General features: G+C 43.8%; 1 protein-coding gene across 1 annotated transcript; it reads right to left on the bottom strand.

The window, feature by feature from the left end:
• Positions 1-17,969: 17,969 nt before the first annotated feature.
• Positions 17,970-18,914, bottom strand: LOC308273447 (putative olfactory receptor 2B8; the record flags this gene model as incomplete). Its single annotated transcript, XM_080710565.1, has 1 exon — positions 17,970-18,914. One exon carries the CDS (start codon positions 18,912-18,914, stop codon positions 17,970-17,972), a length of 945 nt encoding a protein of 314 aa, XP_080566691.1.
• Between the last annotated feature and the right edge of the window lie 258 nt (positions 18,915-19,172).

Raw genomic sequence — 19,172 nt, 5'->3', positions numbered from 1 at the left:
TACATGAAATCCTGTGGTCCTAAATGATGTTAACTTACATATTGTAGTATATGACAAAATGTATAGACTTAAAAGTTTCTCGGATCTTTTCCAAAGCCACGCTAATGCAGCACTTCCATTTGCTTTAAGTGATAGGCGGTAAATGCAAAAGCAGTTACTATAAAAGTATGGTCCAGTGGCTCCTGGAAGTCTCCACAAACCTTTTAGGGTGTTCTAGTTTTAGGATCTCCTAAAAGGTGATCAAAGTTGCGTTCGAGGCTATTTAATGTTCAGATAATTTACACTTAATGTTTAGATGATTTACATTTAATACAATTATCAGGCATTTGGATTTACATCTCCCATTTTATTGTTCAAATTTCTCGTCCTCTGTAGTTTCTTCTCAGTTTATTCTACTATTTGAACTTTAAAAAGCATTCCATCTTAATTTATTTTGATTTATTATTATTATTATTATTATTATTATTATTATTATTTTGGTGGTACTGGGGTTCCTGGAAGCCCTTCTACCTTAGGACTACACTCCCAGACCTATTTTATATTTTTTTAATTTGGAAACAGGGTCTCTTAAAGCCAGCGCGGCTGGCTTCGAACCTGCGCGATCCTCCTGTCTCCGCCTCACAAGCGCGGGGATTACAAGCATGCGCCACCACGCCCGGCTATTATTATTATTTTTGCGGGTCTGGGGATGGAACTCAGGGGCATTCGACCGCTGATCTACACCCCCTGCCCTATTTTTTTTTTTTTCTTCTTATTTTGAAACCGGGTCTCACTGAGTTGCAGAGGGCATCACTAAGTAGCTGAGGCTGTCTGCGAACTGCCATCCTCCGGTCTCAGCCTCCCGAATGCTGGGATTACAAGTGTGAGCCACCACGCCCGGCAATTTATTTTGATTTTAACTGAATCTTTTTTGTATGACTCCTCTAGTGGTTGCTCTCAGGTTTACAAAAATATGCCTATAGTAGTTTCATATTACTACAACAAAATACTTGACCCAGGCTACTTTAAAGAAAAGAGATTTGTGTTGTCTTCTGGTTCTGGAGATTCAGGTCTGAGATGGGGCAACCCTCTTAGTTTGGGCTTCTTGCCAAGGTGGCACGCATGGCAGAAGTTTGCGTTGGTATGAATGCACTCATTTTGAGCCAGGAAACAGAGTCAGTGAGATAGAAAGGGAGAGGGAAATTGGTGTCCCACAATCCCTTTCAAGGGCACGCCCCTATGACCTAAGGACCATCCATGGGCTCTACCTCTTAAAGCTTCCACTACCTCCCAATATATCACCCTGAGGACCAATCCCTTAACCCATGGTCCTTTGGGGGACATTTAATATCCATCCTGTAGCAACAAAAAACATTTCAAAGGCAATTGTGTGTGTGTGTGTGTGTGTGTGTGGTACTGGGGTTCCTGAAAGCCCTTCTACCTCCGGGCTACACTCCCAGACCTATTTTATACTTTTTTTAAAATTTGGAAACAAGGTCTCTTAAGCCAGCGCGATGGCTTCGAACCTGTGGTGATCTTCCTGTCTCCACCTCCCAAGCGCAGGGATTACAAGCGTGTGCCACCACGCCTGGCTCAAAGGCAATTAATTAATTAATTAATTTTTATTTTTTTGGTGGTACTGGGGGTGGAACCCAGAGGCTTTCTACCTCCGGGCTATACTCCCAGACCCATTTTATATTTAATTTGGAAACAGGGTCTCACTAAATTGCTGAGGCTGGCTTCGAACCTGTGCGATCCTCCTGTCTCAGCCTCCCAAGCGTGGGGATTACAAGTGTGCACCACCACGCCCGGCTCAAAGGCAATTTAGAATCATTACTTTATCACTCCAACTGGAAGCTATAAAGTATACCACTTTATACCATTGTCTCTTTACTTTCCTTTTTTTGTGTGTGTTTTAGTTGTTTTATACATTATCTCTGCATGCATTGAAAACTCCCTCCAGCAATATTTTAGTCCCTGCTTTCAACCATCAGACACATTTTAGAATTCAAAAAGAGAAGAACAGCCTATAATATTTACCAGGTACTTACCATGATTCTTGTTTCTTCTTCATTTCTACGGTTCCAAGTTTCTCTCTGGGTCATTTCTCTCCAAGCCTAAAAAAAGTCGTTTTACTCTTCTCCTAAGCAGGTCCACTCACTGGTCATGAATCCTTAGTTTTCATTTATGTAAGAATGTATTTATTTATTTAGCATTTTAAAATGTTTTATTTTCGTTTGGTCTCCATGGTCTCTGAATGTAGGTGATGGCCTGAGACACTGTATTTACATGGCATTAGAAGCCACCTAGGGATGATTTCAGGTATACGTGAGGTTGTGCATAGGTTATATGAACATATACTACCTAGGGATGATTTCAGGTATACGTGAGGTTGTGCATAGGTTATATGAACATATACCACCTAGGGATGATTTCAGGTATACGTGAGGTTGTGCATAGGCTATATGGACATACACCACATATATATATATATATATATATGTTCACAACTTTATCTAACCATATATATAACTATATAAACACACACACACACACACACACACACACACACACACATTTGGGCATCCATGGGGTTCTGGAATCAGTTCTGTAATAAATACCAAAGGATGACTATGCCCTTTTATGGGACACAGTACTTTTGGGGTCTAGCAAAGTCCCCTTGCTCCTTCTGCTCCCCTTTCCAGCTCTTGTCCACATAGTTAATAATGCAGTATTAAAATCAATGCTATACTGCAGGGCACCAATTTTTTTAAATCTGACATATATGATCTGACATTTATGACTGTCACTTCCCAGCCCTTCCAAAGCATGGTTAGAAGTCACAGAGGTCTCTTTGCTGCCACCTAGTGACAACACTGTGTACAAAACTACACAGTGTATATAAACTGGAGAAAGTTTTGTGCCACACTTCTGAAAGGAAGTCTGCAATTCTCTTCTCTTCTTTTTGTGGTATTGGGGCTGAGCTCAGGATATTGTACCTCTGAGCTACACCCGGAGCCCTATTTTATTTTTTTCATTTTGCTGTTGTTGGGGTTTTTTTTTTTTTTTTTTTTTTTTTTTTTTTTGGTGGTACTGGGGGTGAAACCCAGAGGCTTTCTACTTCCAGGCTATACTTCCAGACCCATTTTATATTTTATTTGGAAACAGGGTCTCACTAAGAAATAAAGTTCAATACCAATGTTGACTCTGCAAAGTTTAAGGGGATGCTAAAAGGGTCAGGAAAACAGCAGTTCTTTGCGAATCTCATCTCAAAGTGCTGAGCTGAACATGTTTTTAATGTCAGATTCATCTAGAAAGAAGTGTGATACCATGGATTTTCATGTTCTTTTTTGACTTTTAAGAAAATGTAAAAGGGTTGTTTTGTTTGTTTGTTTTGGGGTGTGTGTGTGTGTGTGTGTGTGTGTGTGTGTGTGTGTGTGTTTTACTGCTGTTTGGAAGGGTTTTCTTGACAAGTATCTTGATGGATAAAATGAGGAATGTTGGCCCAGCAACATTCCCTCTCTTTTAGTCATAGCTCTGGCATTAAAGGTGGGGTATCAGAGATTGAACCCACCTCTGAGCTACATCCCCAGATTTTTTTTTAATTTGAATTTTAAAATTTTGTTTTGAGACAGGGTCTCACTAAATTGCCCTGGCTGACTTCTATCTTTCTGCCTCAGCCTCCCACGTAGCTGGGACTGCAGGTGTTTGCCATTGTTCCTTGCAAACATTACCTTCATATTAAGTTATGGAACTCTTTTCTGATTCCAAAGACTTGCCAAGTACATTCTTTTCCCTGCTGTCTCTGTTGAAGAAATCAGAGACAGGAGGACATTTTGGAGAACACGGTTTTTAAATAGAGTTGGCTCTCCTTTTTCCAAGAAGGAATGGAGCCCCAGGAGAAGAGGATAAAAGGAGGAATGCCTCTGGGTGATAGCCTACAGCTGTACCACCGAGGTGTGGTGGGGAGGAAGCAGCTGGAGGAGACAGGAAGGGACAAAATCACCGGGGTGACTTTCAAATGAAGCCAACCCCTGAATGAACAGAACCCACACCTCCCTGATAGTCAGCACAGGTTGCAAGGACTCGCAGAGAGGCGGATAAATGCATGACCTGTCAAGAAAGAAGTCAGCACAATGGAGTCTTAAAGTCTCTGCGGAAGCCTTCCTGAAGATGGGGCTGCAGTTGAATCTGAACCAGATGAAACAGGTCTCCATGCTGCCCGGCTGCAGGAAGCCAGCTCAGCTCACTTGGTATTGATCAAATCTAGATCTGAGGCTCCAAGTGATGAGATCCCTTTAAGCTTCCAGGGAAAGGAGTAGTGTGCCAAGCAAGCCATGAGAAAACTCTGCGGAATATCTTTCCAGTTCAGGTAAGTGCGTATTTCAAAACGACCATTAAAATGCTAGACAGACTTATCTCTTGTGATCTTGAGACTTAATAGACAATATAGAGTAGAAGCCACTCAGGGATGAGAGGTCTGACAAATGAGAACCAAGAAAAGCATTATTATTGTTGTTGTTATTGTTGCTATTATTATTGATATAACCATAAAAGGCATTATTATTCTGTAAGAAATAACAGGCTACTGCACAGACCTGCTGCAGCTGCAGTGCAAGTGGAGGCTTTGTGCCCACCCAGGCTCTTGGTGAGCAGCAGCCTGGACTTCTAGCTCAGAGGTTTGGGTGGCTCCCACAAATGACACTAGAGTCGCTAGGAGAACCCTGGGCAACAGGTTCAGCGTGATGGTGGAGATCCAGAATTCCTACATCCTTGGACGGGTAGCCAATTCTGTCCATAGGCCTTTGGAAGAGTTATGCATGTAGGATGCATTGCTGCCCAAAACATAATCTCTATTAGCCTACACAAATTCCCTTGCACCAACCCTGGGTCTTGGCTTGTTGGGTCCCAGTAATAATGTTTGAGCCCCAGTCAACAACAAATCCGTTTTTAATAAATTCAGTCATTTGGTGAATTGGTTTCTGAATTATATCTTTTCTCTTTTCCTTTCTTTCTTTCTTTCTTTCTTTCTTTCTTTCTTTCTTTCTTTCTTTCTTTCTTTCTTTCTTTCTTTCTTTCTTTCTTTCTTTCTTTCTTTCTGTGGTACCAGGGATGGATACTAGGGGTATTCTAACTCTGAGCTATACCTCCAGCCCAATTTTTTATTCTTTATTATGAAACAGGGCCTTACTAAATTGTGGAGGGCCTCACAAATTGCTGAGGCTAACCGCAAACCTGTGATCCTCCTGTCTCAGCCTCCCAAGTACTGGGATTACAGCATGCCCCACCACACCTGACTTGAATTGATTTTTCTAAGACTGAACAGAACCCTTTAGGGCCTATCTTATTATCTGGTAGGAACGTTTAAATAGACGAGAAACCTCTCTCAGTCTCTGGGTGAATCAGAGTTTAAAAGTGCTGTGTTGTAGGCAGGTAGGCAGGACTATTTTTTAGAAACTGCTGTGGCCTCTAATCCTCCGTAGCCTGGAGGCAGGGCTGGGCAGCTGCAGGAATCAGTGGGCAACATCTTTTGGGTGAGGAGATCGCCTCTGGGAAATAGCAGGGAGCCAGGGTACCAGGAACTGGAAGAAGGGGAGGGATGCTTTACCACCAGAGTGGGAAGGATGGGACAGAACATTCTGCACTGGGTTGGTGTGTAGGCCAATCACTTATATGGTCCACTGCACTTATATGTCATAGTGAGCTTCAGTGAGGTAAGAATATGCGTGCACAGAGTCCTGGTGTGTGTCCCCCATGTTACAGGGGTGCTTCTCAGAAGTCATCCCCGTTGTTGAGTGGCACGTGACTGTACATATAGGATCCAGGGGTGGTGATTCACGCCTGTAATCCCTTACATGGGAGCCTGAGACAGGAGGATCACTGATTTCAAGCCAGCCTCAGCAACTCAGTGAGGCTTGAATCAACTTAGTGAGACCGTTTCCAAACAAAACATTATGAAATAGTTCCTTTATCCTGTAGAGGCCTGAAAATCCAATCTACAGATTTAATGAAGTTACTGACAGCCAACAAATATGATTAGTATCTCAAATACACAAATTTGTTCTTTCAATAGATTAAAAAATAGTCAGTGAGCCAGTTTATAAAGGAGCCAAGGATATAGACAGGCTTCTCCCAGAGGAAATAAGTGCCCAAAAGGGCTCAAGCTCAATGAAATGAGGGAAAATGCAAATTAGAACAATAAGATAACATGATCTTAAGCAAAGAACCGAAATGCCTGTCTTTGAGCAAGGGTGTGGCTTGGAGGTAGGATGCCACTGGGTTCAATCCCCAGTACCGCAAAAAGAGAAAAGAAAAATTCCTGGCACTGGCGTTCAACTTGGAATCCTCTTCCATGGATAAGTACTGGAATTTCAAGAGTAAACAACCACACCTGTCTTGTCTTTTGCGTTGAAACTTGGTCTCACACAGTTACCACACTATGTCTTCAAAACTAACCCTCATGTTTAATTACTGAAAGCATCAGGAATATGACCTTGGGCCACTGTGCCCAGCTAGGGCTTTTTTTTTTTTTTTTTTTTTTTGCAGGTTTGGGGATGGAACCCAGAGGCATTTGACCGCCTAGCTACACCCCCTGCCCAATTTTGTATTCTTTATTTTGAAACAGGGTCTCACTGAGTTGCGGAGGGCATCACTAAGTAGCTGAGGCTGTCTGTAAACTACAATCCTTCGGTCTCAGCCTCCCAAATGCTGGGATTACAAGCATGCGCCACCATGCCCAGCTTTAGGGCTTTCTTTATTAGCTTTTATGTTTCATTATTTGCACTACTGGGATTAAACCCAGATCTTATGTTTCCTAGGCAAACACTCTGACACCTCCATTTACAGCTCTGATGACTATAATTTTTTAATTTTTTGTGGTACTAAGGATGGAACCCAGGGATATTCTACTCCCAAACTACATGCCAACCCCTTTTTTATTCTTTTTATTTTGAAACAAGGTCTCACTAAGTTGCAGAAGGCCTCACTGAGTTGCTGAGGCTGGCCTCAACCTGCAGTCTTCCTGTCTGAACCTCCCAAGTATGGGGATTACAAGCATGAGCAATCATACCTGGCTAACTGCAAAATTTTTTTTTTGTTTTTTATTTGTTTATTTATTTTTTATTTTTATCAAATTTTAATACTTGTAACAGCAATGAATAAGCCTACATGCAAGGTCTATATTTTAAAAGTTATATAATGTTTCTTTGAAAAGCGGTCAGAAAGCACTGTAAGTTGGATGCCTCCAAGCACAAGGTCAGAGTCAAAAACAAGGGCTTGGTACTCGGCTGATACTGGTACTGGGCTGTAGAAATCAATTTCTTGCTGAGAACTTGGAAAGTTAAAAAAAAAAAAGTGTTCATTCAGGAGCCTCATTTATTAGGACAAAAATCTCAGCCAGGGCAGTGTGTTGGGGTATGATTTCTGTACCTCATCAAAAGGTAATTATGTATAGGATATTCCAACTGAAATATCACTCAAGAGAAAGTATGTGAACTGGTGGAAAAATAAATGGCCCGCAGCTATAAAAAATAAATTAAAAATCGAAGGCTGAGCTGGGTGTGGTGGTGCACACCTATAATTCAAGTACTTAGGAGGCTGACACAGGAGGATTGCAGTTTTGCAACCAGATTCAGCAACTTAGTGAGGCCCTCAACTTAGTTGAGACCCTGTTTTAAAATAAAAAAAATAATATAGAACTGGAGATGTAACTCAGAGGCAGAATGCTCCCCAGTACCACAAAATAAATAAACTACATACATATCTACATACATACCTAAATACATACATACCAACTGGGGACTCTAATAAACACAAAATTTTTAAAATTTGTGATATCTTGAAAAATAATGCCCATGTGAAAATGAGTTACTGTTAATTACCTTGAGTATTTATAAATGCTTTCTATTAAGCTGGGGTGCTAGTACATGTCTGTACTAACAGTACTTGGGAGACAGACAGGAGAATAGTTGGTTTGAGGTCAGCCTCAGCCACTTAGTGAGACTCTCAGCAACTTATCCAGACCTTGTTTGAAAAAGAAAACATAAAATAGGGTTGGGGGGTGTAGTTTGGAGATAAAAATACCCCTGGATTCAATCTCCCGTACCAAAAAAAAAGTCTCTTTTAGAGACACATATTAGAGTCGTTACCATTTACAGTAGCACTCCTTCCCTTTGGACCCACCCATGAGATTTCATGGCTGGGGGAAACCTCAGGGCTGTGTCTACAGTACAGATCAGGGATTCCTTCTCCAGGCCCTTACCCGTTTAGATGCCATAACCTAGAGACACATAAGGGTCATGTCAACACAGTGAGCTGAGCTAGTGGACAGCCAGCCAGCTGAGCACAGCAATCTATAGCAAAAAGAGCAGGTGTATTTGCAGAAAGATGAGTGTGTGCACATCCCCCGAGGTGAGGGGAAGAGTCTCCAGAAAGCTGAGGGAGTGGGCACCCAGGGAGGAGAGGGATTTGCCAGTGAGGTGTGTACAAAAACGTTCACCAAGCAGGACAAGTGGACCTATGAGAGCTGAGTAAATAGATGTACAGTGAGAAGACAGAGGGGACCTTCACTGATGTCAGTGAGTGGGTACCAAGTGAGTCCAGGAAGTGTAAATCCTGTGAGGAAGTGGACATGATATCTGGTGAGTTGAGCAAGTAAGGGTGCAGTTAGCTGGGCATCCAGCAATATAAGCAAGGGGACATCCAGGGAGTTAAGCGACATCCAGTAATCTGAGAAAGGGAGCCTTCAGCAAGCTGAGTTAATGGACGTACAGTGAGCTGAGAGAGTGGACCTTAAGAAAGATGGACGTGGTAGTACATGCCTGTAGTACTTGGGAGGCTGAGAGAAGATTGCAGATTGGAGGCCAGTCTCAACAACTTAGTGAGAATCTTGGCAGCCTAACAAGACCCTGTTTCCAAACAAAAAACAAAAAAATCCTGGGAGTGTAGCTCAGAGTTAGAATGTCCCTGGATTCAATCCTTAGAACCAAAAAGAAGATGAAAGATAAGCAAACGGACACCCAGTGACCTGAAAGAGAGGTATGTAAGGATCTGAGTGAGTGGCAGTTCGGATAACTGAGTGAGTGAATATCCAGTGACCTGAAAGAGTAGACCACCAGTGAGTTGAGCGAGGAACCGCCACTGGTATCTAGGGTGTGGGCCTTCAGTCAGTTGAATGAAGGAAACTCAAGACATCTGAGCCAGGGGACTCAAGTTGCTGAACTGCAGTGAGCTGTAGAGGAAACCCCCAATATTTGAATAAATAGACAGGTGAGCTGAGTGATAAGACACAAGCAAGATGAGTGAATGGTGATCCATTAGGCTGAGCAAGGGAACCACAAGAGAGCTGAGTGAGGGCTCCTCTAGCCCGAAGAGCCAGCTGATTTAAGGGAGCTGATTAAGGAAACTTCAGTGCAATGAGCAGCTGGACATCTAGCAAGGAGACAAAGGAAGCTTATTGACTGTACAAGGCGAGCGAACATCAAGAAAGCCAGGTGACTAAATATCCAGTGAGCAGAGTCGTTCACCTCCAGTGAGCTGAGGGAATCCAGAGTTTAGGAAGTGGGCATCCAGGTAGATGAGGAAGTGCACATTTAACAAATGGAACAAGCGGGGATCTCAGGACCTGAGCAAGTGGACATTCAGATGGCAGAGGGAGTGGATACCCAGTAATGTGAACAGGAAGACCTCCAGCAAGCTGAGTGAGGAAAACTACAGTGCTCTGAGCAAGTTGACATCCACGGAACAGAGCCAAAGTGACATCCAGTGAGATGAGTGAGGGAGAGTGATGCAAGCTGAGCAAGGAAACCACCAGAATGGAGAGTGAGGGCACCTCGAGCTGAAACAGATAACTATTTCAGAGATGGCCAAGGCAGCCTCCAACCATATGAGTCAGTAGCCATTGAGAGACATGAATGAGAGAAACCTCCAGTAAGCTGAGTGTTGGCACCTCCGGGTGCTGAGCAACATGCATATAGGGAATAGAATGAGATTACATCTAGTGTGATGTCTGAAAAAAGCTCCCAGCAACCTTTGCAAGAGAACATTAATAAGCTGAATAACTGGCAACAAGCAATGAGCTGACCAAAGAAACTCCCATGACCTAGGGAGTGGAGAATCAGCAGGTTGAGTGAGGGGACACTTATCTTTCTAAGTGAGGTATCCTGCAGCCTTCTGAGCAAGTGGGCTTCCAGGAAAGTGATCAGGAGGACCAATGACAATCTGAGTGAGGGAACCTTTAGGCAGCAGAGCAAGTGAACATCCAAGGAGCTAAAACAGTGGAGCCCTAGTTAATGGAGTAAAAGAATCTTGAGCCTGTTGAGAAAGTTGACCTCCAGTGATCTAGGGGAGGAAACGACTAGCAAACTGGGCAAGTAGGCATCCAAGGAGCTGGGTGAAGTGCCATCCAGAGAGATGAACATGCAGCAATGCAGTGAGCTAAGCAAGGGCACAACCAAGAGTTGAGTGAGGAAACCTCCAGCTAGATGACCCAGTGTACATCATGGGAGATTGGAGAGTGGTCATCCAGCTAGCTGAGGGAGGGAATGTCAAGTGAGGTGAGCAGGATAACCTCCAGGCTGATGAGGTAAGGACAGCTATGGAGATAAGTAAGAGTTGAAATCTGGTGAGCCGAGCGAAGCAACCACCAGGAATAATGAGCAAGTGGACACCCAGAGAAATGACTGAAGAAACTTCCAGTGAGTTGAGCCAGTGGACATCCGAGGAACTGAGCAAGTGGACATTCAGGGAGCTGTGTGGGTGGCTTTTTAGATAACCAACTAAGTGGCTATCCATCAAGATCAGTAAGTTGACCACTAGCAATGTCACCATATTTATAAGCTGCTGGATCTGTAGACATGCAGGGACCTGAGCAAGTTGAGGTCCAAAGAATGAAGCAAAAGAAAATCTAGTTTGCTGAGAAAATGGAAATCCAGTAAGCTGAGTGAAGATATATCCAAAGAGATGAGTAAGTGGTGATACAGCAAGCTGAACTGGAGAACCACCAAAGCTGAGTAGGTTACTTGAAGCTGGATAAGCCACTGGACATCCAGGGAGCTGAACAAAGAAAGTGCTAAGGTAGCAAGAAAGTAGACATTCAGCATAGTAATGGGAGAATTTTTCCAGAGAGCTACCTAGAAGAATCTATAGTGAGATGAGTGATAGCACACCAAGAAAGCTTCACAAGTGGGCATCCAACAAGCTCAGCACAAAACTTCCAGAGAAGACACCCAGCAGGTTGAGCACAAGGACAACCAACAAGCTGAGCGAGGCAACCTACAGTGGGCTGGGTGAGTGGACTTCCAGTGAGATGAGCAAGTGGGCATCTGGGGAGCTGAGCCCATGGACATCTAGATAACTAAGCAAGTAGATGTTCAATGAACTGATCGGGTAGATCAGTGACAAACTGTGTGAGGAACATCCAGCCAGTGAGCCAGGGGACATCCACAGAATTCATCATATGTAACTCCAGCAAGAAAAATGAGGGAACTACCAACACAGTCATCAGGTAGATGAGTGAAGAGACGTCCAGCAAGCTGAGCATGTGGACATCTGTCAAGATAACTGAGAGTGGAAACCTCCAGCCAGGGTGCCAGTGGACATCCAAAGGGCTGAATGAGTAGAACTCAAAAAACACGTCCAAGGGCTGGGTGCCATGGCACACTTTTGTAATTACAGTACTTGGTAGGCTGAGAAAGGAGGACCACAAGTTTGAGGCCATTATGTAGTGAACTAGTGAGACTGGTTTCAAAATTTCAAAATAAAAATAAAAATAGAGATGGCATGCAATTCAGTTATTGAATATCTCTGTGTTTAAAGCTCAGTACCGCCCCCCACAAAAGGATCCCCAGAACTGAACAAGGAAAACACCAGTGCACTGAGCAAATAGAAATGCAAGCTCTGAGCATAGTGACATCTAGTGAGATGACCGATTGGTCATCCAGAGAGCTGAGCAAGTGAAATAGCAGCTAAGCTGGACAGGCTCCAGTGAGATAAGCCAGTGGACACCCAGGTTCATGAGCACGTGGACCTTCAGGGAGCTGAGCAAAGGAACCTAAAGGCTGCTGACCAACTGGACATCCAGTGAGCCGAGAAATTTGGCATAGAAGTTACTACCTGAGGTTAATTCCAGTGAGCTCTTCCAGGGAACTCCTTTGAGCTGAGTTGTTGAACATCCAGCATGCTGAATGACTGTACCTCCAAGATGCTAAGTAACCTCCAGTGAGCTGAGAAAGCATATACCAAGCAAAATGAACAAAGCACATTCACCAAGAGAAGCAAGGCAACCTCCAGACAGCTGAGTAAGGGAACATCTAGCAAGGTGAATGAGAGCACTGCCAGTGAGCTGCGTCACTGAAGGGAGCTTGAGTCAGCAGAGGCAGGTGGTAATCAAGAAGGGGCGTCAGTGGAACTCCAGCAAGCTGAAAGAGAGTATAGACCTTCACTGAGTGGAGCAAAGGAAACTCCACATTGCTGAGAAAGCGGACACTCGGTGAGCCACGCAATTTGACAACCAGGGTGTTGACTGTGGTAAAAATCCACTGGGCTCAGCGAGGAAGTCCTTGAGGCTGAGTGGAGGTTGTCCAGCTTAGCTGCTAATCATCAGGCTGAAGGACTGTGTATTTAATATGCGGAACAAGGAATCTAGTGAGCTGAGGGAGTGGGTGTCCAGTGAGTGGAGCCCAGGGACATTCACCAAGCTGAGGAAGGTAGTCTACAGTAAGCTTGGTTACATGACATATAGCAAGGTGAGCAATAGGTCCAAAAGGGGGATGAGTTAGGAAACCTCAAGAAAGCTAAGAACTGAGTGAGTTGATCTCCAATGATGATGAAAATAATCATTAGCAGGTAAGAAAGTAGATCCGTTGAACTGAGTTAAGGGACATGCATCCATGTTGTAATTTTTTTTTTTGGTAGTACTGGGGATGGAACCCTTCTACTTCCAGGATACCGTCTCAGACCTATTTTATATTTTTTATCTGGAAACAGGGTCTCTTAAGCCAGCGAGGCTGGCTTCGAACCTGCACGATCCTCCTGTCTCTGCCTCCCAAGCCCGGGGATTACAAGCGTGCGCCACCACGCCCGGCTCCATGTTGTAATTCACTGAGATGATCTAGGAAACCATCAGATAGTTGACTGAGGGAATATTCAGCAAGATGAACAAGTTACTGAGTGAGCAGAACTCTACCAAGCTGAGTGAGGGAGCCACCGGCACACAGGGCAGAGGCAAGGCAGTGAGTGGAGTGGAATGATACCCAGAGAGATGAGTGGTAGTTCAGCAAGTTGAGCAGTGGAACTCCGTAAAGCTGAGTGAAGGGAATTGCAGAGATGAGCCAGCAGGCACCCAGGAAGATGAGCAAACACACCTTCAGCCATCTGAGCAGAGAACCTCCAGTACACGTAGCAAGGAGATAAAAGTGACCTGAGCTAGATGGTGACAGTACACTGAGAAAAACTGTAGTGATCACTGCTAGGGAACACTATGGACCGAGGAGCCAATATCAAACAAGAAGAGAGAGTGGACATCCACTAAGCTGGGCACAGAACCTCTAATAAGCTGAAGGCTGAGCAAAAGAGCGCCAAGCAGGCCAAGACTACCCAAAGCCAGCTCAGCTAGCTGGCATCCAGATTGGTGTTTGGGTGAACCAACAGTGAGCTGAGCAAGGGAACCTCCAGATAGATGAGCCAGTGCAAACCCAAGGAGCTGAGCAAATGGAACTCCAGCCAGGAGAGCCAGGAAAACACCAGCACTCTGAGCAAGTGGACATTCAGTCAACTACATAATGTATTATGCAGCAATTAAGGCAAATTATAATACAGTGAGCTCAGTAAAAATATTACCAAGAACACCTGAAAAAAGAACTTCCAACCAGGTGATCCATTGTTAATACAGGGCATAGAGCATCTTGTGATTCAACAACCTGTGGAAATAGGTATCCGGTGAGTTCAGTGAATGGACTGCCAGCAAATCATAGACCTCCAGCAAGCTGAGCCAGGGCACACACTGGAAGCAGAGCCTTTGAGCTCCAGGGGTTGAACCCCAAAACCTTATCAAGCTGAGAAAATGGACATCCAGTGAAGTGACGGAAGAAACCTCCAAGACAGTGCGTGAGTGGAAATTCAGCATGGTCACTGAAAACCAAGCCAAGGAGATGAGTGAAGGAAACTGCAGGGAGCTGAGCGAGAGGACATCAAGTAAGCCTGGGAGTGGAACATGCTGAGCAGAGAACTTTCAGCGAGCCAGAAGAATGGATGTTCTCTGAATTGAGCAAGGGGGAGCCAGCATGTTGGGAAAGGCAGCATTCAGCAAGTTGGGAGTGGAGCAACAGTGAGGTGAAGAAGTGAATGTCCATCAAACTGAGTGAGATGAAGGCGTCCAGAGAGCTGACAAGGTGGACACCCACATACCTGAGCAAATGACTGCTTAGCAAGCTGACAGAGTGGACAGACAGGGAAGGGTGTGAGGGTGTCCAGACAACTGAGAGAGTGGACATCCAGCAAGCTAGATGTAGGCACCTCTAGTGCTCTAAACAAATGGGTATATAGTGAAATGAGCAAAGGGAAATTACTGCTGCTACTACTGCTACTGCTGCTGCGGCTACTACTACTACTACTACTACTACTACTACTACTACTACAGTTCTGAGGACGGAACCCAGAGGTGTTTTATTTCAGAGCTACACCCCCATCTTCATTTTTCTTATTATTTTGAAACAGGATCTCATTAAGTAACTGAGGCTGGGCACAAACCTGTGATCCTCCTATCTCAGCCTCTCAAGTACTGAGAATACAAGCCTGTGCCACCATGACTGGCTTTATCTGTAAAATTATGAAAAAAGAAAATGAAATGGGTGCTGGTTTTTCTGTAGCACCTCAAACTGTAAAAATGACAGCCATAATGCATGAGAAGTGCTTAGTTAAGATGAAAAATGCATTAAATTTATAGGGCAGAAGGTACAAACAAGAAAAATAACCCAATATATAGCAATGTAATGTATCAGAAAAACCAGTATGAAAACTTTGGCAAACGATCCCCTGAAAAGAGTGATACCAATACCAAGTCATTTATTGAAAGTAAAGGATGGTTACACAGATCAGAGAATAAGTTTGGACTGATAGTTACCAGAAAGGCTGTGTCTGATGATCAAGAAGTTAATTAAGAAGATAGGATACTGTGTTAGCTTTTCTACACTGTGACCAAAAGATCCCCAACACAAACAACTCAAAGGAGGAAATACTGATCTGGGCTCACAGTTTTGGCAGTGGTCAGCTGGCTGCAAGGCAGAAACAATATGGCTGAAGGGTGGGTTGGAGGGAAGCTGTTCAATTGGTGGCAGCCAGAAAGCAGAGAAAGGAAGAAACCAGGGACAAGATAGAGTCAAGGGCACACCCCAAGGGCCCACTCCCTCCCACCACCTCCCAATAGTCCATTCAAATCATGAATTCCTCAATAAATTAATCCACTGATGAGTTGAGAGCCCTCAGGATTCAATCACCTCCCAAGGTCTCATCTCTGAACACTGCTGCACTGGGACCAAGTCTTCACTGCATGGGCCTTTGGGGGATGTTCCAGATCTAAACCATAACAGATACCATCTAAATTGCCATGGCATCTTCGATTGCTATGAAACCGCACTCTTCTGGGAAAAGATGTCCAACATTGAGAAAACTGCAAAGGAGGCACCAGGGTCTAAGACATGAATGAGAAGATTGACTCTGCCCTAGCAGTGTTGTAGGGCGCATGACAGAGCCCGGCAGAGTGTACAGAGTGAAGAACCTATGAACTCTCCAAAGCAAAAACAATCTGCTTGTGACTAGCAACACAATCAGCAAACGCAGGGCATGACCATCCTGCTTCTAAAATGGTTCTCCCAGGACTTCCTTCCAGGAGTGAAAAACAGTTGAACATAAAAGGGCTAGAATTTAAAGTCTTGTTAATGGTAGACAATGCCTGTGGTCATCCTGAAACTGTTTGCTATGAAAATGAAAATGCTGAGGTTATATGTTTATCTCCAAGTACAACTTCATTTCTTTAGCCCTACATATTGATTTGGCATGGTCTGTGGTTTTAGGCACTCACTAGGGGTCTTGAAAGGTACCCCTCTCATGGACACAGAGAAAATACTGCATAGGATCTTTGTGTCATAAAACGGAGAAGGCAGCCGGGCGTGGTGGCGCACGCTTGTGATCCCAGCATTCGGGAGGCTGAGACCGGAGGATTACGGTTCGCGGACAGCTTCAGCTACTTGGTGAGACCCTCCGCAACTTAGTGAGACCCTGTTTAAAGCATAAAAAAATAAAAAATAGGGCAGGGGGTGTAGGTCGGAGGTCAAATGCCCCTGGGTTCCATTCCCAAATCCGCCAACAAAACAGAAAACGGAGAAGGCATTAAATGGGCTAGCTGTTATGTATGTAAAACAGAAAACACCATCATAAACATATGTATAAACTACATATATATGCATATATACATATATATGTATTTTTGTATTGTACTCCAAAAATAATCAGAAGTTACTTGAAATTATTCAATACTAGGAAAAAGGATCATTAAGAAAACTCAACACACCAATCTGTTTTCATTTATAAAGAAGTCTTTGTTCCTCTATCATTTAATTAACATACTAACAAATCTTCAAACTTGTCATGGTCAAAATTAGAAATTTTTGAAAAGAAAATATTTTAATAAACTCATTGAGTTTACCAGATAATTTGATTATACTTGTTACTTTATCTTTGTGTGTGATACTGAGGATTGAACCCAAGGGCATTCTACTTTCAAGCCACACCCCAGCCATTTTCATTTTTTTGTTTATGAAACAAAATCTCACAAAGTTGGTGAGGCTGACCATGCACTCATGAGCCTCCTATCTCAGCCTCCCAAGTACTGGGATTACAGGAGTGTGCACCATGTCCAGCTGACTTTATCTTATAAATCCCCTTCAGTAACTGCTACTATATTTATATACCATCAAATATCTTAAACTCTTTGGCTAATAAAAATATTTTTAGATTACTAAATTGTGGATTTTTGACATACAAACACACATTAAACATTCTTTTTAGATAGTTAGATTACTTAAAATATAAACTCAAACTGTGAGAAAGGAAAAAAATGCCTACGTGATTGTTCAGTACTATGGTATCCTATTAATGTCTGTCTTATCGAAAAACTTTTTAAATATTAAATATCAAATACAGAAATTGTGGATGGTGTTAAGTGTGAGATTACATGGCTTTTCACTGATTATATGCCTCAGAGATCCAGCATCCAGAACAAGACTGGCTCCCCAGGAACCCCACCTTCCTTTTCCTCCCTGTCACAACTCCCAGGGGAACCACTGTTCTGACTTCCAAAACCACAGGTTAGTTTTGGTGGTTTGGCATTTTATTTTATTTTATTTATTTTTTTGGTATTGGGAATGGAACCCAGAGCATTCTACCTCCAAGCTACACCCCCAGCTCTATTTTTTATTCTTTATTTTGAAACAGTCGCAGAGGGCCTCACTAAATGACCGAGGCTGTCCACAAACTGTGATCCTACCATCTCAGCCTCCCAAATACTGGGATTACGAGCATGCACCACCATGCCTGGCTTTGGCATTTTATATAAAAGGAATAATACAATAGGAAGTATTTTATGCCTGGATTTTTTTTTAATCTGAAAATTGTATCTGTGAGAATCATCCACGTGGTTGCACATACTTATAATTTCTTTATTCCCATATAACATTCCAACATATGATATGCCATGATTTGTTTTTAGCTTATTTTACTTATATTCCTCCCTAAGGTTTAGCTCCATTAGAACAGACGTCTTTCTCCATTTTCAGCTCTTCTATCTCCCTATCTCTATCTCTATTTTTATCTCTACCTCTATCTCTTTGTACCTCAAGTCTCTAGAACAGGGCCTGGTACCTAGTACGTACAGATGAAGCCAACTTTTAGGTGCTTAGCAATCTTTCTGTGCTTTAGGGCTTGCTGCGCAGCTGGCGTTAGCTTTCTCTTGACTCTGCAGTTCTCCCCACCAGCCTCCTCAGCGCGCCGTGGACTTCCTTGTTCCTCAGGGTGTAAATCAGGGGATTGAGCAGAGGAGTCACGAGGGTATAGAAGAGTGCGATGCTCTTGTTCAAATCCTGTGAATAACTGGAGGGAGGCTGGAGATACATGGAGATGAGGGTGCCGAAGAAAATAATCACTACCATGAGATGTGAGCCGCAGGTTCCGAAAGCCTTCCTCCTCCCCTGGGCTGACTTTATCTTCAGGACCGCACGAGTAATGTGGCCATAGGACACTAAAATAAGTGAGAGGGGTACCACCAAGAAGAAGACGCTGACGGCAAAGAGTTCAGCCTCGTTGATCGAGGTGTCAGTGCAGGCCAGTTTCAGCATCACTGGAACTTCACAGAAGAAATGGTCCAGCTGGTTTTTGCCACAAAGGGGAAGAGTCATGGTCAATGCTGTCTGGACCACAGAATTGCCAAACCCCGTGAGCCAGGCAGTTACGATCAGCTGCAGGCAAAGTTGGGGGTGCATGATCGTCGTGTAGTGGAGAGGACGGCACACAGCTGCATAGCGGTCATAGGCCATGACAGACAGGAGCACACACTCCACACCCCCCAGCCCCAGGGCAATGAACAGCTGGGTCACACAGCCACCATAAGTGATGGTCTTAGCCTTTTCCTTGAAGTTGACCAGTGTCTGAGGGACAGTGCAGGTAGTCAAACAGAGGTCCATAAAAGAGAGATTGGAGAGGAAGAAGTACATGGGGGTGTGGAGGCGGGCATCCACCATAGACAGAAGTATAATGGTGCCATTGCCTAGAAAACTCAAGAAGTAGATGACCAGGATGACCACAAAGAGAGCCGTTTCCAGGTGAGGCCTGTTGGAGAAGCCCAGGAGGATGAATCCTGAGAAGGTGCTGCCATTGGCTCTGTCCATTGTCCTCTGACTGCTGGAATCAGCAGGCCTCTTGGCTTTTCTCCTGCAGGCTCACTCTATGTCCTTTTTTCCTAACCTGAGTAAAGAGAACTCTACCAGGAGTTTGAGGTATTTCCACTGGTCACTTTCTGGCTGGCAAGAAAGGGAGTGATAAGTAGCTGCTATAAATGGAGGTCCTCTGTGGATTTGACATTTTGGATACATTTTCTCACAAGATTTGACATTATGATCTTTGTTGACTACAGAATAGCACCAAGG

This window comes from Muscardinus avellanarius (genome assembly GCF_963383645.1).
Source record: "Muscardinus avellanarius genome assembly, chromosome: 14".
In the NCBI taxonomy this organism is placed as follows: Eukaryota; Metazoa; Chordata; class Mammalia; order Rodentia; family Gliridae; genus Muscardinus; species Muscardinus avellanarius.
Note: the sequence above shows the minus strand (reverse complement) of the source record. Positions and strands in the feature narration are given on the sequence as shown.